This window comes from Erithacus rubecula, assembly GCF_903797595.1.
Source record: "Erithacus rubecula genome assembly, chromosome: 1".
NCBI classification, from domain to species: Eukaryota; Metazoa; Chordata; class Aves; order Passeriformes; family Muscicapidae; genus Erithacus; species Erithacus rubecula.
In genome coordinates, this window is record NC_136658.1 from 32,689,639 (window position 1) to 32,715,096 (window position 25,458).

The window sequence follows — 25,458 nt, forward strand, 5'->3', positions numbered from 1 at the left end:
TGTTCTGCATGATGGTATTAAATAACATAAAGTGTATCAAGCAGACACTTTCACTTCTTTTATAATAACACCTTTTGTTTCTGACAGTATATTATTGTTCCCATCATGGCAGTTCTGTAGAGTAGCATACCTAGAATGCCTTTTGCTGCCTAGACTGTTCTTTTCAGCAACAATCCCTCCCTCTCCATCTAAAGGGAAAGTTAAACATTTTAACATGATCACATCCTGAGGACATCAATAGAAAATTAGTTTATGCTGTTGCTTCTGCATTTTCAGCTTTTTGCATGGGAGTGTTTGTTACTTTGCTGAGTTTTTAGATTAGTATTTGTTATTAATGGAAGAAGTCATTTGCAGGCTAGAGAAGATCATGCATTCTCCAAAGCTAATTTTGGACCAATTTTCACCATTAGCAACCTATTCTCTGCCACACAACCTTAATCAATTTTTTTTTCTGATGCAGCAATCCTGTCTCAAGACTTGGCATTGCAGAGTGTATAACGTGTCAGATCATTGCTCAGAAACAATTCTTCTTCCTAAAAATGTGAACCAGAAAAACTGTATAGGATGAAATATTTGCTGCTGATTTCTACATATATAGTTATATTAAATTTTGTATCAAGAGCTAAATAATGTCAACAAAATGCCACTTGCATGTGTTTGGCTACTTGTTCCTCAGTTGTTTTTCCTTTTCTTAAGCCCCAAATAATTGGAGCAAAATGTGTGTTAATGCTGCATTGCCTTCTGTTTTGTATGTGCTTTTTAATTGCAGGAATGCACATCCATGCACACAGTTTTGGAGACTATTCTGTTTTTGACTGAATTGTTGAAGGAACATTTTAATGAGCTAACTTAATGCCATGCAGTGGCTCACAATTTAAAGATGAAAGCTTTACCTCTTGTACAAGGAAGAAGATTCTGCAAGACTGGTTTTGTCAATGATAGACAGCAAATGTCACTGCCACTGAATTCTAACCATTTTGTGATCATTTAAGTGTCATAGCAGCTCATTAGCAACAAATGCAGATCCTTCCCTGCTAGAGAAAAGTAAAATACTTCAGATCTGATAACCTTCCTGAATATGTGTCCTTGCAAAGAGAATTCTCCATAACATCCAACCATTTGAAAGTTATCTGAATTCTTCAAATTTATATGGAACAAAGTAGCACCTAGGTATTGTATAGGCTCTAATGCCTGTATTAATATAATGTAATTATGTATTAATATTGCACCTAGCTTTAAATTACTGGTACACCTCTAGACATGCCCACCCATCCAAATTTTGTTAATTTTCAACTCAGACATGCTTTTAATGACAGTTTTTACTATAAAGGATATTTTTTATTTTTAAATAAAGTTGTTCATGGTCCTGTATAGCACATTATTTTGAGATAGTCCTTGTTAACTTGCTGTGAGATGTCTGAACGCCATTATGCTGTTTTCTTCAAAATATAAGTTAAATTTTTAAAAGATTTTTCCTAAGCCCGAGATCAAAGTTTCCCATTACTGATTTTATCAGGTATCGTCCCTTCCCACTTCTGCTGCTCCAGTAGCCCCATAATTCCCAGTCTATGAACCCTAAGGGATTAGATTGGTACATGGAGGAAAGGCAGCACCTTGCAGAGAATTCTGGCACTGCTCCTTTCTCATTAACCCAGGGTGTTCCCAGATGCACAGCCATTATGCCATTGGCTACTAAATGTCCTGGACCAGCTGAAAAGTTTCAACTGCCAGATTATCTTTCAGATGGAAAATAATCAGCACTTCTATCAGAGAAACCTCTGTTTATTTAATATGGTCCTGCAGACCTCCTGGAGAGCAGATAGCATGATCTCACTGTCCATAAATAGTCTGCTGACTACAGTTTTGGAATAACATTATATGATGTAGATTTTAGCTTCCTTTCAAGAATATGATAATAGGAACAGGACACCTGGCTTGACAAACCACAAGACTGACCCATCATGATAGTTCTTATATTCCTGTTCACCCATCCAGACTAGTCTGATAAAGGTCTTGAAACTCCAGCTCAAATCCTGAGGCTAGACAATTTCTGGAAAAAGACTTCTTCCTTTTTTTTTTTCCTCACTTTTTTTAATTGGCTTTGTCTTCTTTATTTTTTTCCCCTTTTGGATAGGGTAGATTAGACACAGTTGCAATATTTGATACCAAAATAACTTCCATGGCAATCTGTTAATCACTGCACAATCCTTTGGGATAGTGAACACTGATTAAAGACAGACACAAGTTCGAAGTTTAGCAGGAATAGTTTCAATGCATAAATGATGCTCATCACTGATAGTGCAGAATATAACCAGACACTTGAATTTCAAGAAATTGCTCAAGACATGAAGTGCAATCCAAGTTGACCATAATATAAATTGAAATGAAGTTATCAGAGATGTCATTTACTGTCTATCACGAAAAGACATGGTTTTGCCATGGCACATATCAGTAGCTAATACATACACTCTTTCCAAAATGCCACAAGAGAGAAAGCTTTCATTTTACCTCTGTAAAATATCTGAGCATTTGCAGGTGATGTCACTGCACAGCTTTTATTTCTGCTCTGCATAGCTACCTTTGCATGACTGTGGCAGTTCTTTTAAGTTTCTGCAGCTCTGTGGTGCTTGGTTATGTTCTTTAATTTGCTGTACTGTTCTTGCAGAACATGTTTCTTCTAATGCCAGCGATAGTGAAAGTAGCTACAGTAAGTTACTGCTTTCATTAGAGTCCTTTTATTTTGCATTGCTTGTTCTGTTTCTTTTATTTTGTTTCTCTCCTTGCAACTCTTTTGTTAATGTTGAAAAGATAACTAGAGCAAATGGCTTGGAATTCAAATTTATGACCATGTCTTGAGTACAAAGCTATAAAAGAAAACTGGCCAAACTTTATAAGAGAAGGGAGAAAGGTTGTTACTTGTGATGTATTAGGGACATAAAACTAAACCTGGCTTTGGGTAGCCTATGCAAGTCAGGATTATTTCATTTAGTGACAAAAGTTTATTTCAGTGCAGGCAAGGGGAAGTTAAGAGTAAAGTTACTGTACAGCCATAGTCAAATCTGTAAGAGGCATCCTTTTTACAAGGTCACAGTTTTTACTTGCATTTCTGCTTGCCTGTATGGATGGCTAAGAAACAGTCCCAGAAATTTTATTGAGCCCTTATTTTTGACAGTACAGATTCCCTAATTCACATTGCAGTCTTAAAAAAAGGTAAGATAGACCTTCACTGCTTAGGCACTGCCACTGAATGTCACTGATGCCATGCAGGTGGAGGTCCCAACCCTGTAACCTGATTTGCTTGGATTTCCAGACTCCATGTGATCATATAACCAAGAGACAGATTGTATGTTCTGGGTAACTCTTGGCAAAGCCCATACATTTACCCAACATCACTATTTTTTGGAAGTTCTGAAAAGCAGAAAATATCCAAGGCATTAAATAAATTACTAGAAATGTAATTAAAGATAACTAAAATGACAGAGTGCTTTCTAGATCACCCAGTTGTTCTATTTATTCAAGCCATTTGCTTAACAATTTAAGTTTTCCACCAGTCACTCAGCACTTGTGCTAAGCACCCACATACATTCAGGTAATCAGTGGTATCATACCTCATGTTTACTAGTCTGGATATAACACAGCAGTTGAGCTCTGTTGATAAACAATGGTTTGTTTCAGCCAAACAGCTAACCTTATCCTTGAGAAATGGTAAATTAGTTTGTATTCTGTTGTATTGAAAAGGTTTCCTTGGAAAGCAATTGCCAGAGTCACAAGAAAATAGTAGGCACTCTTGAATTGCCAAGACCCAATTCTGAACTGTTTTATTTTTAATGTGCCCTCTGCTTGGGAGGAAAGGTGGATTTTATTTTTTATTATATTGAGATATAAGACATTCTTCCTCACAAATGACTTTACAATCAGAAATGAATCAAAGGATTACATTTGCAAAAGTTTGCACAAGTCAAATCTCATCCAGATCTCTATATTTCAGTGAGAGCTCAGGATAAAAGCCCAGAGGAGAATCTAGGCTGATGAACTTGCCCAAACAGCAGCCTAAATAGGAGTGCCCAGTTGCAGCCAAATCTATGGGGCATGTTCACAAAAGCCTGTTACCAAATTTGATCATAAAACAGGCCAGGTAGACAGTTCTTCATTGGCTGTGTAATAGCTTAAAATAAAGTGTGTTTTTTGAGGTGCAAGAAAGGCAATAGAAAAAAAATCAGGAAAGTTATCTGGAGCATAGATACTTGGAAGAAAAAGTAATGCTGGAGTAACAACTTCCCATGGCAGTCAGCCTCCTCCTATAGTGGTTTCCATCTGTGCAAGCTCTGGTCTCACTCCAGCAGAATCCTGTTGGCTGGATGTTCCCACGCATTACTGGTATGTCCAACAACTTCTGCCTGGTGGAGAAGATGCTGGCAGGGATTTCTTCTCTGCCCACAGGATATCTATGCCATTAAGAAGCAGAGGAAGCCCATCTTAGATTCTGCCAAATGACAGAGGCTTTAAAATACAGAACTTGGTGCCCAGAGATCCTGATTTCATCTGCTAAGGATTCATTGGTGTGTGATAATGTGATATTTGAAGGCATGACCTTGACAAATTAGTAGCTGTGTTTCCCAGATGCAGATTATGGTTTCAGATGGCCATGGTGGCACCTGAACTCTAACCTGGCTATGTTCAATTTCCACCTGGCCATGGTACATCAGCATTTCTCCTGTGGAAAATTAAAGCCCTCCTAACTCCAGATGATTAGTCTTTGAATTTTCAGGCAAAGAGATCTGAGATCTGCTGTGTTGACAATACATCCCATTGCACAACTCATCTCAGCAAATCTCCCGTAGAAAAATTATGTGTCAGGAACCAAGAAAAATCAGATGAGCATGAGAGACAGGTGGTCAGAGAGTGAAGCCAATTAATTGTGAGGAATGGAGATAAAAGAGACAAGACCTGTCAAAGGAAGTTCTCTTTTCACTACAGTTCTCACTTTGTTCAGCTGTTGAGGAAGGATGCTACATTGTAAATGCTTACCAATATCTCTGATGTGGGAACAATAATTACCAGACATAGTCCTAGAAGATTTCCTAAAGCATTCCTCCTGATTTATTTATATTCCTAATGAAAGGAAAAAAAGAAAATGAGTGCTCAAGGTAATAACATTCCTGGCAGAAGAAGACAGTTACTGTTCCTTCTACTCTTGTTTGCATCTGTGTAGCTGGGAATGGAGCCCATCATCAGCCACTGCTGCAGAGCCAAGTTTGTATTAACTCCATTTGTACCCAGCATGTTGCAGAGTTGTTCCTCAGTGTGATAGAATTGAGGAGAATCTGTGTGTTCAAAGTGAGGCACTGCAAGTTACTTTGCAAGGACACTACGTGTCTTGACTTGGAAACTCATCTAGCCCTCAGTCTGTGCGCTGGTGACATGGAGCATACTGGTGACATGCAGAGGAGAAAAAAGTAAAGCTGGAAAATTCATAAGGAGCAAGCAGAAAACCACTGGGGGAATCAAAGGATTTGCACAGGGTTGTGACCCTGTCCCTGTGCCTCTTTTCTTCTGTTTCCCCAGCAAATTAGCAGGAAGAAAGGGATTGCCTGCCCCTGCTTTCTGAACTGTGGCAAGTTGGGACAGAGTGGCTGGCTGAAAAGCTGCCCTGGGTAAAAGGATGTGGGAGTGCAGATCAACAGCAGCTGAACATGATCCAGTTTGCCCAGGTGGCCAAGAAGGCCAGTGGCACCCTGGCCTGTGTCAGCAGTGTGTGGCAGCAGGAGCAGGGCAGGGATTGTCCCCCTGCCCTGGGCACTGCTGAGGCCACAGCTCCAATGCTGTGCTCAGCTCTGGCCCCTCACTGCCAGAAAGACACTGAGGGGCTGGAGCGTGTCCAGAGAAGGGACACGGAGCTGGGGAAGGGTCTGAGCAAAAAACTGATGGGGAGCAGATGGAAAGAGGTTACAGTGAGGTGGGTAACTCAAGTAACAAGTAATAGGAAGAAGAAATAGCCTCGAGTTGCACCAGGGAAGATTTATATTAGATAGCAGGCAGAATTTCTCCACTGAAAATGTTCTCAAGCACTGGAGCAGGCTGCCCATGGACATGGTTAATTCATCCTTAGAGGGACGTAAAGACATGCTCAGGGACATAGATTAGTGGGACTTGGCAGAGTTGGGCTTGTCTTTTCCAAACTAAATGATTCTATGCTTCCATGATTGTATAAAATCAGAAATTCACACCTTGGCCAGAACAAAGAAAAAGTGTGTGGGTAAGAAAAGATGGGCAAGTGCAGGGTGTTCTCCTGCAGACCTTCTTACATATCCCTATAAAAACTGAGCAGTTGGAATCCAGAGTGAGGTGTTCTGCATTTTTCTAGTGGGTCTCTGGCAATTGTTTTAACACATTTCTCTAACTTTTGCTTCTCATGATGAGCATTTAGTGAAAAGTAGCTAGTTTCAAAACCTGTACTACTTTATCATTCCCTAGAACCATTCCAAACCAGCAATATTGAATGCTTCTGAGAAATGTCCAGGCTGAGACCTGGACCATGAGGAATTTGGGGATTACAAATCAACTGGGCTTTTTCTGGGAGATGCTCGGATGTGTTCGTTATATTTTAGAAAAATATATTGAGTATTTGGCTGAAATATTGGTTATGTCTCCAGGGTTAAAAAAACAGAAGTCAGACAGTTTTTATTTCAAAAATATAATTGAAAGTCCTCCAATCTGGTCTCAAGAGAAAATTCTTTGACCACTTCTAAGCAACAAGAAGTTGCAAAAAGTAAACCAGATTTCTTCTGCCAGTGCCCTCAAGACTTGATTTGTTATGAACAGTAGGGCTGGAGCCAACAGTGAGATATTCTTTCTCCCAGCAGATAACCTTCAGCTCCATTAATTTCAGGGTGAACCCCAGACATATTTGAGAGCAGAATCCAATCCTTTATAAATAACAGTATTTTGGGGCCAGGAACAAATGCTGGCTTGATGTAAAGGGGATGAGTTGCTTCACAGCTGCTGCTGAATCACACAGCCATGCTCCTATGAAGTCTATGTTAGTTTATTTGTTCCCATTCTCAGCAGTAAAGCTAAGCTTGGAGAGTGGTATATAAAGTCCTGGTCCAGCAAAAAGTTGTTCTTTTTATGATAAGGACACATGCAGCCAATTTTGACTTGTCCTTGGGCCAGTTAATCAAACCATGATTTAAAGTTTATTTTGAGCTCTGCAACTTAAAATGTTCTGATTTCTTTGTCAAAACAAGCCTGTAAGGACAGACTTTTTACCATGGACTCATCAGATTTTATTTTGCAAGACATGATTTTCATAAAGGGCATGAATTTAAAGTCTCTCTTCTGCATATGCATTGTAACACTATTACACATAGTTCAATGAAGGTTTTTACAGCTGTCATCAAAATTACACACACACTGTTGCATCTGTTTAGTCTAATTGCATAACTGGTTGTGATTGCACCAGTTACTGAGAGAGGCAGTACATAACTAAAAGTTAAAAATAAGAAAAAGTTGTAGAAAAAAAAAATTCCCTCTGTCAGCAAATCAACAAGTCACTCTTCTAATGAGATTTCAAGATTCAGATCAAGGCTGAAGTAGTCCTGATTACTGAAATAGGTTATTGATTATTAAGGACACTTGCATTGGCTTCACAGAATTGCTGTATTATTCAGGCATACTCAGATTGGCACAAGTACTTAAGTTTCCTTTTCTACCCACACAGCTATATTGATCTTTGCCCATAGACAACTTTTCAGTCACAAGTTCATGCTCAGACTACTGATGATCTTTATACATATTGGATTTACAGCCTTTCAATATATTTCCAAAAATCGTATGTTCACATAAACAGGGTGCCAGCAAAGGGATTTTGAACCAAATAGAGGCAGAGGAATTGTCCAGTGTAGTCTGTGCAAAAGAAAAAAAAACAATAAATTAATTTTGCCAAGATCTTGCAAATACAACTCAACTAATTCATACATTAACCCAAAACCTAAATGGATAGTGACAGTAAAATAAGCCTTCTTTGTTTTTAAATCCAAATGAGCCACAAAATTCATAGAAGAGCTTGAAAACCAAATTAATTTGGCTCATCTACAAGAATTTCCTATGTGTATTGATGGTAACCACTACCATTAGCCCAAAAAATTCAATGAACCCAAAAATTCTCTTTGATTTTTTAAAATCATAAATAATTAAAATAAATAAAATAATTAAATAAAATAATTAAAATAAATAAAATAATAAATAAAAGCTGTCTTCTCTAGTACTACTGGGGGTTTTTTATTCATCTATTTAGATCTCTTTTCAGATTTTTTCATTCACAGACGCTAGTGGGATGCAAAAACTATGGATTTCCACTGCATGAGTTGCTGGCTGAGGGAGGGTGTTTGTTTGGCTGCCCCATGGCAGCTCACAGCAGCTCTCCTACCCCATTACCCACAGGATGGGTGCAGGTACACCAGACCTGTGGAAGCCCTGGATGCTCTGGCAAGGCAGTGGGAAATGGGATCTTTTTGTGAGTTGCATGAAAAATGCCTGATATCTACAAGGTCTACAATAAAACTGGTTTTGAGTCTTTCACAGGCTCTCTGCCTGTGAATTTTCCTAATCAGAAAGGAAAAACAGAAGCATCACACTAAATCCATTTCAGAGCTACCCATCTGAAACCCTATAAAATTCTTTAAAAATATTAAATTAATACTCCTTATGAAATTTATCTGGCAGCACAGGACCCTGCTGCCCAGTTTATAGAGGTTATGAGTTATAACAAACTCCAAGTTATTCTTCTATTCCCAAGCATGAGAAAACACCAAAAGGCAAACCAAGAGCAGAGGGAATCAGGGAGTGGTCCTGAGAAAGTGAAAGTTCTCCAATAATTTTACCAATAAATATATTACATTTAGGAAACTTTCCTTTTTTTTTTTTTTTTTCTTCTGTTTCCTTATTTTCTTTATTTTCTTCTCTTTTTGACTCGATGGAATTTTACTAAAGAACAGGGGAACCTACCAAAATCCTACAGAAAGGTCTTTTCCTTTTTTCTCTTTTTGTTTTATCTGTTAAATGTCACAAAGATTTTCCAGATCAATGCAGCTAACCTGTGCTAATTAAGCTGTTAATGTGGGTGTTAAATGGGGCTTAGGCAAATGGTAAGAGCCTGTGTCCTGATGGATTTCACACTGTGTCTTGCACCTCAAAGCCATCACAAGGTTATAGCAATCTGATCATTGATTGACTCTAGAGCTCTTCATTATACTTAATACTTTCAAAACCATGCAATACTGACTGAGTGGAGATCATTAAAGAATACCATCTGCTATAGTTAACATGCAAAACAGATTCTGAGGACCTACAGGACTTTGTCTGGACAGTGTATGGCAGGATTTTATTCACTTGGAAATTTAAGCTTCTTTAGTCCTTTTTTCAGAAAAGAAAAGTAGTGGAAATGGTGCAGCTTTTCCCAGTCACACTCTTTGAGTCTGGAACTGAAGGCTGAAGGTCCTTACTTCAGGAAGATGTCTGTCTTTGAGTTCTTATATATATTACAGTCAGCCTCAAAGTTTCTCCTTACTTACTACAACCCTTTCCAGTGGCTTCAACTTCATCACAGTTTGAGTGGGCTGGAGAATTTTCCTTTGTCTTCATCCTGGCCACAGATTGACAAGACATCTGTAAAACAGGCTTGTTTTTCTCTCTAGCCCATACCCTCCTGAGAGTGTGGATGTACCAAAAGCTTTAGCATGGGGACATGTCTGCCAGGGACTGGGCAAAGAAGAAAGTAAAATCTGTGCTGGCTTATCAATGCTGGTTATAAATCTGTGCCAAAGCCAAGTATTAGTCCACAGGAAAAAAAAAAATAGTTTCAGAGTTATTGTCTATTTGCCTCCAATAGCTATTGACACTGTCACTCCCATGAGATTCTGCTGTTTAACTGCAGATGTCTGCATCTGGCTTTGCTGTTTAAATGCTGTTAGGGGACAATGGAGACAAATTCACCCTCCTGACTTTTTCTCTCCTCACAAAGTAGACATGTAAAATAAGTCAGATGACTCATGTCTTAGAATAAGCACTTGCCTATTTGCAGTCAGGCTTTGGCTCCAAAAGGTTTGTAGGGAATAGCTCACACATAAGCACTCAAGCCTCAGGTTCCTGAAATTAGTGAAATTAAACTCCTGCTGTGGATCTGACTACTATTGAAACAAATATCAATTTTAAGATTTGTACAAACAGGCTCCCCTCCACTTTGTTGGTATGTGATGGCTTCATCACCCTCCCTAAGACTGACTTTCTCAGGCTGTTGAAAAATACAGCCTTGGCTCCTGTGGGGTAGAAGACAGACAGTGCAGGAGCATCCTTGTCGACCCTGGAGAGTGGATTTTTTCATCTCCAGAGAAATGAGACATCCTGAGTTTTACATCACCCCTAAAACCCCTGAGAACTTTAAGGGAAACCAATGCATGTGAAGCATAAAATCTAGTAAAACAAAAATTCTAGATTTCCAACTTTGCAAAAAGCCCAAGAAGAGTGATTACAATATCAAATATTTGCCAACAGAAAAGAAAATCCCTTGTCCACACTCCTCATATGTTATGTGGCCTTGTCCTCAAATGCTGTCTAATCTCTTCCTTTTATTAAAAATTATGTTCTCTCCTTAGCTGCTTCAGCACCATTGCTAGGCAGGAGTTGGTACTGTCAGTTCTCCCTCTCTCCTAACAAATCAGTACAATTTTTTATTTGCTGTTTCTGTCATTGCCAATAATTACATTATTTTTACTTGAAGAGCTCTTACACTTTTGCCTCTGCTGCCTAGATACTGTATCACACACAAAAAAATTCTACAAAGGTAGCAGATTCATGGGGTGGGAGTCAGCTTAAGATTTAACCACAAAAAAATTTGGTACCTTCTTGGGGGCTAAGCATTTCATCCAGCACGAATACAGTTAGTGGGGCCTCAAGGGCAAATCAGAGAGCGGGCAGACTAGTTCTGGGTGAGTTGTACCCCCCTCTAAATCCTACATGTGCTTCCATCAGGCAAGGCAGCATTCTTCCCTTGCACTTTGGTTTGGCAGGAGCGCACCAGAATAATACAGCACAGGCTCACATGCATGTGCAAGCAGATGAAACAAAAAACTCTGTCTATTTTACAAAGCACTGGTATGGCTTATGATACTCTTTCTTCTCTAGTATCTAAATTAGATGTAAAATCCCATCTGTGGATCTTCTCGAACACTGAACTGAACAAAAATAAAACCCTTTTAAACTTTGCTAATTTGTATTTAGAACCTGCCACAGCCCTCATGTGGTACCAAGTATGTGACAATGACCCAGAAAGAGAAATGAGCTGGAATTATTCATGCTTTAGGTGAAGAATCCTCCTCCCTGTTCTCTTTCACTCCCTTGGATGGGAGGACTGTGATGCATCAGGATTGCACACCTGCACCCTAGTCATGGTCCTTACAGTTCCACTAGTTTCTTATGGCAAATTTCTCTGCTTTAGTCCCCTAAATATCACCATGAGGAAACAGCACTGTCCTAAAAGGGAAGAGGGAGGACAAATGTATACAATACAATTGTGTGAGAGCTTCACTGAAGAAATTCAAAACCTGCCTAGACATGATCCTGTACAACCTGTTCTAGGTGCTGTAGCAGGGGGGAATTGGACTAGATGATCTCCAGAATCTGAAAGTCCATTTTAGCCCCAACCATTCTGTGAGTCTGTGATTTGTGTTCAGGGAAAGGATAAGGATGAGAAAATATCTCACAGCTAGATGTTAGGCTGTGAATGCACTAGACTATGGAAACTATGCACTGAAGGACAATCAATTAATATATATATCTATTCAGTATATAAAAAATTGTTCTGTCTAGGCAGCCTGCAGATTTACTCTGCAGCAACATGTTAGGGCCTTAACACTAGCATTGCATCTTGATTTGTTGCACTATCCTTGTAAACAGCTTGTATCAAATCACAAATAAAGGTATGTTGCTCGTCAATAAAAAAGCCCAATTTCAGTAAATAGAATTGAAACACATGGAAAGGGAGGGCGGGCAAGAAAAAAACTGTGTCCATACCTGGAATTTATGATGGACTTGGAATGGTTCAGGTGAGAGGCTTATCAAGAGAGGTGTTGAACCTGTTCTGTCTCTGTGTGAAGCATTTTATTAAACTTAAGTACATGATGTTGCTCATCAGCTTCAATCCCTTCTCTTTTTTCTCTCATCAGGGGGCCAAGAAGACTTCATCCTTTCTTATGAACCGGTCACAAGACAGGAAAGTAAGTTTCATCTTCTTTTCTATCACTCTTCCATATGTTTTTTGTTTCAGAGTTTGGGGGTCAACAGAGCATTCAGCCTGCTCTGCCAGTCCCAGTCTCCCTGTGGCTTCCTGAGTATCTTTTTCTTGGATATTCAGTCCATTTTTATACAAATAAAAACCTGATGTTATGATATTCTCGGAAGCCACCACTTCTTAACATTCCCAGGACTCTTCTCCCCAGTACATTCTCATGGACTTTACTAGTACAGAAAATTCATCAACCTACAAAATATTGATGTAGATTTTCTAGATTTACTACAGTATTGTTGTATGGAAAGATTTGATCATTTTGCTTCTCATGTGATACGTGCCACTGTCCAGGGTAGACAGACATATGGAAAGGCAGCTTAAAATGGGAGCGCATCCATCTGGTTTAATGGGGGATGCACTCATATAAGGTGAGGTGAAGAAGAGGCTACAATAGCCATTCCAAACCTCATGGGAGAGTCCATCTGCAAGCATTAGGAAGTGGCCTGGTTGAGCAATGGCAAATATATCTGTGCTTCTACATAGTCATTTCATTTGTGCATGTACCATCTCAGAGCTCTGCAGTGGTACTCAATCCATTCCCTTTTTTCATGTCAATAAATAAAATATTCATCAATGAAACGTGCACCTAATTTTTCACTTCAAACATAAAGATAACAAATCTGGTTAGTGATATTTGGGTGCATTTACTTATTATTGGGGGTAAGATCATTGAAATGTGATCTTTTTGTTTTTCAGTTAATTACACCAGGCCAGTTATTATTCTGGGTCCTATGAAAGATCGGATCAACGATGATTTGATATCTGAGTTCCCTGATAAGTTTGGGTCATGTGTACCACGTAAGTATGATTTTACTCCTTGCTCTGCAGCTTGGTGCCATACATGAAGTAAATTTCTATGAAAGCAGAATCCATGACCTATGCATAGTTGTGTTTCTCAAAAGTCATTTTTTTCATCAGGCAGAAAAGGCAAAAACAGGAATTTTTTTTTTTTTTAATGTTTAAAAGGTTGTGAACATCTGGAAAAAATTCTGAAAAGTTTGAAATTCTGATAAAATTTAAAATGTTCCAACTCAATTGCATAGTGTCCACCAATAAATACACAGAATAATCTGTGATTTGTGTGAGATGTGGACTGTTGAATCAGAAAGCAATGTTAGACACTGAATTAAATAGAGTGTTTATATCTTGGACCACTAGAGCTTGCTGTTTATTTGAGGGTCTATTGCAGTTATACTTCATTTTAAATGGTTAAAACTGCTAGAGATGAGAACAGAATCAGGCTTATAAAAAAAGCTAAATTGAGTTGGTTAGACCACAGTTCATTTTATCACCATAATAACATTAAAATATGAAATGCATTTTATATTTGAGTTTTGTGTGTGATTCTGCAAAAAAAGTGGAATTCTGGTAAACCCTAATTTTATTTTAGCCTGTATTGATTAGAGGTAAACATCAGAAGGTATTACTACAAAAAGACAGCTTTATTGTCATAATTCCATTGAAAACAATATGTAGTAGCCAGAGATCTGCTCTCAGATGTGAAGTGCCTTCTGTTAGAGCAGACCCAGCACTGCCCACTGAGCAAACCATGGCTGCATTTTTCACACTAAATGTTTTTGCAGACTTCTTCATCTTCTGTCTTTTGTTTCATGCAGACACCACACGGCCAAAGCGTGACTATGAAGTGGATGGGAGAGATTATCATTTTGTCATTTCAAGAGAACAAATGGAAAAAGACATCCAAGAGCACAAATTTATAGAAGCTGGGCAGTACAATGATAATTTGTATGGAACTAGTGTCCAGTCTGTGAGATTTGTGGCAGAAAGGGTAGGTTGACAGGAGTTTTATTGCCAGTGCAACATGATCTGCTTTGTTTCCACATTGTGTCTCAGACATGATTCTCTGCCAAAAATATAAAATAGTTGCAAAATGGCATCCTAATATTTATAGGCTTTATAATGACTCCTCAAGCGGAGTCTGGGACTTCGAATGACATCATTCTTGGCACTGTCTGTATATGGATGTTGTGCCATGGTATCAGGGTTCTAACAAAGTGCCTCAAGTACTCCTCAAAAGAGCCTCTACTCTTCCCTCTGTAAGACAGGTATATGAACTAAATCACTTTCACAGAGGCAAAAGAATGAACCACAGAAAGATTAAATTATTTGCCTCAGGTGACACAGGGAGTCTTTGGAGTAAACAAGAGCTGAATTAATGACTAAGAATGTGGACATCCTATTGCTTTTATGAACTGATTTTCTTCATTTCAAGAAAATCATCCTGCCCCTGCAGATTTCATCCCAGTAAAAAACAAATCCCAAGTTTGTTCCCATATCACCAGTGTGTATTTATACTGGCACCAAAGGAAAGAGCGCAGCATAGCTGAGCGCATGCCCTGGGCTCCCATTCCCTGGTGTGCCAGTAATGGCCCCATTCCAAGGCACTGCATGGCAGATTTGCTTCCTATCTTTTGGCTGATCTGCAGCAAAGTCTGCAAAAATAAACACATGTTCATCTGTTTCCAACAGGGCAAGCACTGTATACTTGATGTGTCAGGAAATGCTATCAAACGACTACAAGTTGCACAACTCTATCCCATTGCTATCTTCATTAAGCCCAAATCATGGGAGCCTCTGATGTGAGTATAAACTTCTTCAAGCTTTTTTTTTTTTTTTTTTTTTTTTTTTTGGGTACAGCCTCAAGTGGCACCACACAGATTTTGAGTCTACATTTTGCTTGTTCTTTAAAATTAGTAATAATGAGATGAAGTAGGGAGTGCCCTCAGAGCCTGTCATCCACTCTATCCTGCTATCTCAAGGAACAAGCCATAGCTTTGAACCTTTCAGACTGGCACACATGGGATTATCTGCTGGACACCCTGCCAGTGCTTGATGTAGTTGCCCCAGCCTGTGCAACAAATTCACCAGGGACTCACTCACACAGCTTGGCTTGTCCCATGCATCCTCAGGTGCTCTTAGGGTTTAGAGTCTGGCCAAGGGCACAGGGGTTAAACCTGTGTCAGACTTGAGGTGTGATCCTCTTCACCAGCCCTTCATTTACCTGCAGGTCTGTAAGAGGATAGGCAAGGAGCCATGGGAGTGGAGAGGGGCAAACATAACACTTAGAACAATGAAGGAGAAGGAAGCAGCTCCATGCTGCCAGGGCTGTCCAAGGTGGCACATACTTTGGGGGATAAGATCAAAACTCAATGCAAGATCAGAGAGATGAAGTTCAGCACAGACAAAGGAGAGAAAATTAAATTCATGAGTAAAAGCAAGGAATAATTTAGCTATGGCACTGCAGAAAAGCATCTGGCAGTTGGGCTGGATCACACGGGAATATGAATGGTTGGATAATGTGGTTGCAAAAAAGAGGAAATTGCCACTGTGGGCTGTATTCAGCCACATGTCAGTGTTCTGTAAGGACATAATCGACTGCTATTTTTTTTTACTGGGTATGGATGAGGCCTCAGCTGAAGTGCTGGCCTGATTCTGGGTTCCACCCTATTGGTAGAAGAGAAGCAGGAATTATCTAGTGTCACAGAGAGAAGGCTGAGGAGGAAATATGGAATTGATACTGATCCTGAGTTAAAACTCAGGATAAAAGACATGGTTATCAAGTTGTTTTCCAGGAATGATTACAGTTATGCAAGAGCTATCAGCCTAATTTTCTGTGATAGGGGTGAAACTTCAAACTCCGTGCCAGTTCTGCTTGATATTTTTACTGATGACATGGATGGGGGCACTGAGTCTTTCATTAGTAAATTTGCAGATAACACTAAGCTGGGAATGTGTGCCAATCTGTTGAAAGGTAGGAGGGCCCTGCAGAGAGACCTGGAATGGATGGATGGATGGGCAGAGTCCAGTGGGATGAAGTTTAATCAGTCCAAGTGTCAAGTCCTGCATTTTGGCCACAGTAACCCCCTGCAGTGTCACAGGCTGGGACAGTGTGGCTGGACAGTGCCCAGGCAGAAAGGGACCTGAGGGTGCTGGTCAACAGCAATGAGCCTGAGCCAGCCGTGTGCCCTGGTGGCCAAGAAGATGAAATCCTGGCCTGTATCAGGAATAGTGTGGCCAGCAGGAGCAGGGAGGTCATTCTTCTGTACTCAGCACTGGTGAGACCACACCTTGAGTGCTGTGTCCAGATCTGGGCCCAGTTTAGGAAGGACATTGAGCACATCCAGAGGAGGCAGCAAGGCTGGTGAGGGGCTGGAACACAAACCCTGTGAGGAATGGCTGAGGGAGCTGGGGGTGTTCAGCCTGGAGAAAGGGAGACTCAGGGATGACCTTATCACTCTCTACAACTCTGTGACTGTAGTCAGGTGGGGGTTGGTCTCTCTGCAGGCCACAACTGACAGAACAAGAGGACACAGTCTTAAGCTGTGCCAGGGGAAATAGGTTGGATATTAGGAAAACGTTTTTTACAGAAAGAGTGATAAAGTACTGGAATTATTTGCCCAGGGAGGTGGTGGAATCACCATCCCTGGATGTGTTTAAAAAAATATTGGATGTAGCACTTGGTGCCATGGTTTAGTTGAGGTGTTGGGCTGTGTTGGACTCAATGATCTTGGAGGTCTCTTCCAACCTTGTGATTCTGTGATTCCCCTCCCCCAGGGCTCTGCAAATGCCAGGTAGTGCCATAGGTATGTGTTTGACAGCTAAAATGGTGGCACTCTGCCTCGTGTGACAGATAGGTGTCTGGTGGTGGCAACAGTGTGCCTGCAGCCACTGGTCACAGAGTCAGAGAATGCCAACACCACCCATATCTGGAATATCCATTCTTCTTGGCCCTGCCTTTGGTAATGAGCTTGTTGTATGTCCAGCCACATTACATGGAATGATGCACAATATCTGGTACTTGCACAGCACCATTCTGGCTTCCTGACTTTCCTTCCAGACCTACAATTCTATAATATTCTGATTTTGTTGCTGCATAGAAGGAGAAGAGTAGTCTGATAGCCTGCCTTCTGCATTGATTGTTTTAACAGAGATCTTAATGTACAGTCTTCCCATTCATAAAACATTTACTTTATTTGTTAATGTTGGCATTGCCTTTGGAGTGATTAAAAAAACAAAGTAAAGAAAAGTGGTCCTTACTTGAAAAAATACATCAGGCAGAACTAGGAAAGTGGCAATAACATAAAGGCTTTGTTGCATTGATGTTAGAGCAGGAAATCCTTGACTAGACTGAATGGTGTTATGAAGATTCAAAATATTATGACAATCATTTTGTTATTAAACCAAAGCAATGCTAATACTTCACTTAGGGCAATAAAGCAAGTGGGCTGTTCAAGAATTGCATGGACTTAGCACTCCGTTCTATGATCTAGTTAGCCAAGTGGTGATCAGTTAAAGGTTAGACTTGATGATTTTGGAGGTCTTTTAAATTTAATAATTCTGTGATTTAGTCTTTTTTAGGTATGTAACTACTGCAACACACAGGAAAAAAAAAAAAAAAAAGATAGGTTTATCTGTCATAACTATTACTCCTGTTCATACAAATGAGTTGAAAGCTGCTTGAATAGCAACGTCAAAACACAAAAGACAAAAAATTTCTAATTACAAGATGCAGAGAAACAAAGACAAGATTTATCTTTCATCAAAATTAACACATAAAGTTGTAGTCTCTCATTTATGCATATGCTCATTTTTATCTACCTGAAGTGGAGGTAAGAAGACTGAAGAGATCATAAATCATAAAAAAATCTACAATGAAAAAAAAAGAAGCAAACTTTATTTATTATTGATAATTTGGACATCTATGGGCATATGAGTATAAGGCAGTGAATGAGCATGAGCTTGATTCATTGCAAGTGAACAGTGGTATTAATGCCTGAGCGTCATGGGCAAGACAACTCATTTCTTGAAGTTATTAAATCCTTCTGTTGAAACAGAAATGTTCCATCAAATAACAAAACACTGAAAAACCACACTGTCTTTGTTTTTGTATTTATTGGCACCCAATCAGCAGTCAGTACAGCCTTACCCATCTAAGACTACCAGCTGAGTCTGAGAGATACAGAGGTTCCTGTAGGACCTTCAGGCAGGAGGGCTGAGTGCTTGGACTGTGGGACATCCTGGATTCCAGACCTGCCTGTGGGTTCCTGATCTCTCAAGCCTATCTCAGTTAGCAGCTACCAGACTGGGGCCTTGTATTTTGTTTGAGAATGAGTAGTGAACCTAAGATAAAAATTTGGTGGAGAAAAGTGAAATGGGAAATAGTCTGAAGAATTGTTTTGTACTACATAATAATGAAATTAAATTGAAAATATTGAAGCTGTTGGAATAATTTTACCATTTGATTCTTTTACCAATTTCAATCCATCTGTCATCCAGTTGAGCATGCCTTTTGAAAGCCATTCTAGCAAGAATCTAAACTTTTTGATTGCTTCCTCCATGTTTCTAGGGAAATGAATAAACGTCTTACAGAGGAGCAAGCAAAGAAAACCTATGATCGAGCAATTAAATTAGAACAAGAATTTGGAGAATATTTCACAGGTATGTTTTTATTAATACTATTTTTTTTTACCCAAGATGTAGTCTTTTATTGCAAAACTACTGGATCAGTGCTGTCTTTGACCTAGAGTACCTATCAGCATAGTGTGCCCAGAGCAAGAACTTCTGCCTTGAGAGTATTATTTCCTTGAAATTCAAGAGCAGTTGAGGCCCTTGACTCCTCAAAAGTTTGATGTCCTGAAGGAGTATATATGCCAAGGGAAATTAAGGGACAAACCACTGTGCTATGTGTTACAGTTGCTTTACCTTCTGTCTGCTTGGGCCTGATCTTATTAACCTCAGCAGCCAAGAGTGAGCTCGTTATAAACAGATCAGAAAGGCTGTAAATCTGCTGCTGCCCACTGCTGAAGTAGGTTCTAAATTGAATGAAGTGTAAAGCTTGACCTCCAACAGAGGGAATCTCTTGTGCTGTCCTCCCCAGGACGATCTGCTAGTCTGAGCTAACCTGGCTCAGTGTTCTCAGTACGAGCAGTGGGATGGGTCTTTGTCATAAGCAGGTGCCATTGCTTTGAACTTAGTTGTCATCTGTAGGGGTACAACTTTTCCATAAACAACATCTCAGTATGCCAATATTCCTTCTCATTCCATGAGTATCTATAGGTTTGCTGAAGATCTGCTGACATTGGATGTTGTATCTATCAATTAAAAGAAATATTGCAATGTTTTTTCTACTGCAGCTATTGTCCAAGGAGATAGCTTAGAAGATATATATAATCAATGCAAACTTGTAATTGAAGAACAATCTGGGCCTTTCATCTGGATTCCTTCGAAGGAAAAATTATAAATTAGCCACTGCACCTCTGATTACGACGGGAGAATATTTAGAAGAAAACTATAATATACTATTTGGAGGCTTTCCTGTTTTTGTTGCATTTATGTTCTTTGCAGTCAATGTGAATTTTGATGAATGTACAACACAAAGTGTTTGAAGCCATGAAGGACACTGATGGGTCAAAGGGTAGGAACAAAAAGACTTCTACCATATAAAGCAAATCTGTTGTGTGCTCAGAGCACGAGCTGTAGGTATAAACTTTTGACATGGAGACCCTCTGTTAAGGGGAGCTAAGCCACCTCCTGTGCCCACGCGGACATTTTGATCAATTTCAATGGCTGAGCTCAGTGTGTTGATTGCTTTAGAGAAGTTCCCAGCTCTTGAACCTCATAGAGGGCTTGATCCTGCAAGGCGCTCAGCACTTGACCCCAGTTCCTACACATGAGTAGCCTGTTGACTTGGAGTCCCCTGTGACCCTTCCCTATGCCGTTCAGTCCCACCAGTTCCAGTAGGACTATTCTCGTGCTCAAAGCTAAGCACAGGCTTAAGCATCTTTGCTAGACCAGGGCCACACGCACCTTGCAAAATCAAGCTCAGAGTATCTGGTCCACTTCCTACTGAGGTCACTGTTGGGACACTCTGTGACCTAACTGGGAGGTGGGTCCTGTTCCAAGCTTGTCATTGCACATTTGTAGTTGGTACACTTCGACTTTGGTAACTATGCACATCTTTTGATTTCTGAAACCAAGTCAAGCATTTCTTTTTTTCCCCTTTGGAAGCACTATTGCATCAGGAACTACCAACAGTAAGGTTTATTTTAAAGGTGTTCAGGGGTGGGAGAGGATGGAAGCATTTCACATCACACATACGTGCACACAAACACATTCTCATGTGGACACACACATGTATGAGGATTTACAGCACCTATGTCAACAAGGAGGGATACAACTGGGAAAAGCTTTAAAATTTTTGATTGTCTATTTTATCATTTATATTGATAGAAGGCACTTAAAAGATGGAATAATTTATAAAAATAAAAATATATTGATGTATAGAAACTAATTTCTATAGGTAAAATGTTTTTGTGAAGATATTTTGTAAAGATTAATTAATTGAAAGATTAAATATTTACACCCTTGTGCGACTGTCAAATGTAAAGAGGACCATCAAGTTGCATTATACCTCTTCCATAACAGATTCTCTATTATTAATGGCAAGCAAGATAATTCCTTAAATTGTAGTTGTCATCTTTCTTTTTCTTTCAATTTAATCCTCTCCTTTGCCTCTGTTTAATCATGATGAACTCCTGTGGAAAGATCTCTTGAACTCACTTCCCTGTAGGAATTTTCTGAACACAAAAGGATAATGCATCTTTGAGAGGGACAAGTATTCAGAAGCAAAATGTCAGTGCTTAAATGCAGTTAATAATTTCTCTGTCAGGAAGGAGGCACCCTTAATCCCCGAATGTTTTATGATTCCTCCTGTTTCCCTCAGGGAAATAACAAAAAGTATTTGATCTTTCCTCTCTTTTCAGGCAGGTCACCAACTAACTTGTATCTTCATTCATTTCACAGTCAGCAAGGGTCTTAAAAGCAAAAACTGAGGCAATAGACATTTGTGAGGGATTTGGGGAAAGTCTGTGGAATTGCAGTTTCGGGTGTATGGAAGGGGAGAAGGAGGTATTTTTTTTCTTATTTCACATTGCCCTTCTTCTGTATAGTGATGTCATTCCTCACTGACTTACAAGGGGACAACTGCAACAGATCCTATGATGGTAAAACTGAATTGCCTTTGCTGCTGCTGGACCATGTTCTCTATGAAACCCACACTCCTGCCTCTGCTGCACTGCAGGAGTGCCGTGCTTATAGCTGGTGGCTACAGCAACCCTAATGCTTACGGATGTCTAGAGGGCAAATGCTGAATCCACTCCTCTGGCACTTGTTTGAAGCTCACACTTGTACACCCTGTCAAGCTGACAGGTCTACCCAGCCGCCTTCCGCGGACAGCGCGACGAGCTGGGTGTTTGCAAAAGCCACCAGCAGTGACAGGGTTAAAAATACGGGCACTTCACTGGCTCTGAGCGGCCTCTCACGCTTACTGCCCAACTGTGTAACTCTGAGAAGTTCATACTTCTTTAACAATATTTCCTGCCTGGTCAGCGCAGATTTATAAACAAGGGTTTCAGTTAAGTCTCCAGAAGAGCTTTGTAACCAGAAGGGCTATAAACTTTTATTTCTGTTTTGGTTTAAATATTAATTAATGAATGCTTTGATTTTGGATAATTCTGCAGAAGTCCACAGAGTGACCCCAGATCTTTAGAAGCCATGGATTTTTCCATGCTAGCAAAATACTATTGCCCCAGGTTGGGAAACAGCCCACCAGACCTGAAAAACCAAGTATCCTAAAGCAGGAACTTCATTCTAATTTTCAGCTCTGTTTTTAAGCAATCAATCACATCTGCTTCTTTGTTTCTTAGTTCAGCATGCAGCCTTTTATGGTACTATCCTACTAGTAACTGTTTTGCTTTGTCATGTGCTGTGCTTTACGGTGAACAGTAACACTACGGCTGAGTACAATCAATTTTTCCATCAGTCCTTGGTTACTGTAGTAACATTATTTATTTTTCCCTGTCTGTTGTTCGTGCTTCCATTTTAGAGTTGACATTGCACTTCTTTTTTTTTTTTTTTTTTAAATAAAACATATATTTAAAAACAAATTGTCAAGAGAATCAGTGAGAGGTCTTATTTCCCTTAGGACTTGTACTCCCATTTGTTTTGTGTGTTGATGTTTTGCGTTCCATGTTGCAGCATCCTCAGAGCTGCAGTCCATTTTTGCATTGCAGCTGTTCAGATCATACTGGGTGGTAGTGGGAGGAGGAAAAAAAGCATAAGACTCATGCAAAATTACATCTGGTGAAAAAGTCCAAACTCACAACCCACAGCAATTGGCGCCTGACTCCATATTGGTGCTAACACAGCTTAGCATAACCAGATTCCTTTTCTGTCCATGTAAAAGACTTGGGAGCGTCTGACCGTGAGATCAATGCAAATGCTGGACCCTTTAGGAAAAGTGCCAGATCACACCCCTGGTGCTATATCTCATGTTCTGGCACAGTGTGTAGCACCGTAGGGTCTAAGCAGAATCAAAAATTTCACAGCTTTTTGTCCACCCATGAATGATCACAATGACATCTTGCTAGCTTTCTGCAGATGTGCAATATTACAACTTAATTATTTTTCGTTGCCACAAACAAACAAATCTTCCATGCACTGACTCATTGAGAGCTTGCTAACAGGGCTCAGTGGAATGGCACTTCTTCACTGGTATTATGGTCTGACCATGAACCAGTGAAAGAGCCTCTTTCTTGCTTAATCCCCCTTCCTACACAGGTACCCTGTCCATGCTAGTGCTTTGTTATTTCTTTGGTAGTTAAGGCTGTTTCTAGATCAATATTCTGTGATGTAATTGTGTTTGTAGCTAGCATGGTTTGATGCTCGGTGTGGACAGGGTCCTAGGAGCCAGGCGGTGAAAGTCAAGGATAAGAAATCTCTCCATTGCACTGAAATTCCAAATCCTCATCCTGGAGAGCAGTGTGGTACCTGAGCTAACAACCACTACGAGCCAGAGGCAGTGTCCTAGGTGTACAACATCCACCTACCTATTCACATTCGTTTTCTAAGGAGAAATTGTTGGCATTGCACCTTCACTGTTACTCGCTCATCGGCACCCAGTCAAATTGTACTTTTGTTTTGGTTTTCTTATATTTTAATTTTTGTTTTTCAAATTGTATCCCTGACCAGAGGATTGAGTGAGTGAAAACACATGAGGATATTTGTAGGAAAACTGTGTTGAGGGAAAAGTATCAATCTCCTTTTCAGATGCAGATTTAAAGCCATAATATCTGCTGTGTTCACAGAAAGTGGTTTTTTTATCCTTCACAGCTTTTAATCTCAATATTTTCCCCCTTGAACATTTTGCCTGTCATGTTATGCATGTGGTTCACTGTTGCAACTGCATTCAAGTGCACTGGCCCATTCCTTGGTGGAATAAACTTCTTATTTTCCCATTAAAAATCAGACATTTTATTAGTTGTTTCTGAAATAAGAATGAGGTCATTATGCTAAAAAAAGAAAGCTTCCATTCTAGGACACAAATCAGCATCAAAGCTAACAACAGATAACATCTAAAATCTACCCAGCATATAACTAGCCTAGAACTTCAGCCAGTGGAAATTACAGTCACTCCTCTGATTTCAATGGAGTCCATCCCATTTATATCACATGGAGTTAAACATCCATCCTCCTCATCACACGGATTTTCTTACCTCTCTGTAAAACACCAAGGCCATCTGATTAAACAGCAGTTCAGCTCTTTCCATCATTATTTACTGTTTATTTTACTGTAACACCCAGAGGGCCAAGTCATGGACAGCACTGAGGCCAGTGCTGTGAACTTGCTAACAAAAAGACATCCCAAGGGTCAAATGGATTTGCAGAAAGCTTCAGCTGCACTGAATCTTACCAAGAACTATAGGAACTACCACTTCATTGCCCTTTTTGAGACTCTGTCTTTAAGGTGAAAAGCAGGAGAGGCAGTCCATCATCTCTCACATACATTAGCAGCTTACCCCTTCTGGCCCTACAGCACAGACAACTTGCCCTGATGTAAAACAGCATTACAGGGGACAGGAGCTAGCATCCTGGGCAAGATCTTTTTTTTTTTTTTTTTTTTTGGGGGGGGGGGTGGGGGGGCGGGGGGTAAAGCATTAAAAGTAAAAAAATGGAAACACTGTTGGCTCTTAATGGGATAGCAGCCTTTTAATTTCTGGATTTGTGCTCCTAAATTTGAATGGGCCAGTTTGAATTTCTGGGTGCAGCAGCCTGGGTGCACCAAGCTGCTCCCTCCAGCACAATGTTGGGCGTGTCTCTTTAGCAGGATGTTTCTCAGTCCAGCTGTAGTGTGGGGTACTCAGAATCTGAACTGGAGTTTACAAAACACCCTGTCCAGCTTACACTCCTGTTATGTGTAAATACTCTGCGCATCCATTCCATTTGTGTAAAGAATAAAGCACACACAATTATAAAAATTGAGCTGTATATTTCATACTAGCTGTGTCCTTGCTTATTTATTCTAGTCCAGGCTCTCAGCTGTGGTTCAGTTGTAAATGCTTGATAGAGTGTTTATAAATATGTCATGAATTTTATTATAAAATATTAATATTAAAGCATTTTTACACTTTATAGCAAATGGTTTCTTCACAAGGCATAATTTGTCTTTTTTCCTTGGAGCAGAATAGTAAAAGAGAAATGTGCTTTTATTTTGTCTTGAGATTATCACTTCTATCACACAAGACAGATGCGAGTCTGGAATTAGGAGGATGTTTTCATAAATCACTAAGAATAAGATGCCTTTTTCCTTCTTGCCTTTTTTTATTTCTTTTTGACTTCACATTGACATGGAAGTTGCCACCAAGAAGATTGATTCTGGTGAAGTATAGCCTTACCACAGTTCTGCTGTGAATTCAGTATTATCAGCATCTTGGTGAATAATTACCAGAATATTTTTTATAATTAAATAATCATTCCACGTTTATGACATCACTGCACAGCCATGGGGAAAAGGACTGTAATAATTACATTAGAGCTGCTTGTGAGCAGCTTAGTGGAGCATAAACTCACTTGTGCTATGGAATCCCAACAGCTCAAGAACCTTGGGGTTTGGCCATTCCAGAAATATCTTTGCAGATGGGCTGTGGGCTCCAGGGAGGCCATGTGAACATTGTCTGTCCCCAGCAGAGGCAGCAACATGATGGGGACACTGTTTTTGACACAGTATTATCTGCATATGAACCATATGGCTCTGGGAG

General features: G+C 39.9%; 1 protein-coding gene across 12 annotated transcripts in view; it reads left to right on the forward strand.

Annotated features, from left to right (window-relative positions):
* DLG2 (discs large MAGUK scaffold protein 2) overlaps window positions 1-24,706 on the forward strand; it is a 966,889-nt gene extending 942,183 nt beyond the window's left edge. For 3 of the 12 annotated variants that reach the window (XM_079303596.1, XM_079303599.1, XM_079303592.1), the window contains 7 exons: window positions 2,666-2,707; window positions 12,222-12,272; window positions 13,040-13,141; window positions 13,960-14,132; window positions 14,834-14,943; window positions 18,711-18,802; window positions 19,498-24,705. In XM_079303596.1, coding sequence (XP_079159722.1) covers window positions 2,666-2,707; window positions 12,222-12,272; window positions 13,040-13,141; window positions 13,960-14,132; window positions 14,834-14,943; window positions 18,711-18,802; window positions 19,498-19,604 — 677 coding nt within the window. In that variant the 3' untranslated portion in view covers window positions 19,605-24,705. Of the gene's footprint in view, window positions 1-2,665; window positions 2,708-12,221; window positions 12,273-13,039; window positions 13,142-13,959; window positions 14,133-14,833; window positions 14,944-18,710; window positions 18,803-19,497 lie in introns of all 12 variants that reach the window. The other 9 variants (XM_079303600.1, XM_079303597.1, XM_079303603.1 and 6 more) reach the window with 5 other exon arrangements.
* Window positions 24,707-25,458: the final 752 nt, after the last annotated feature.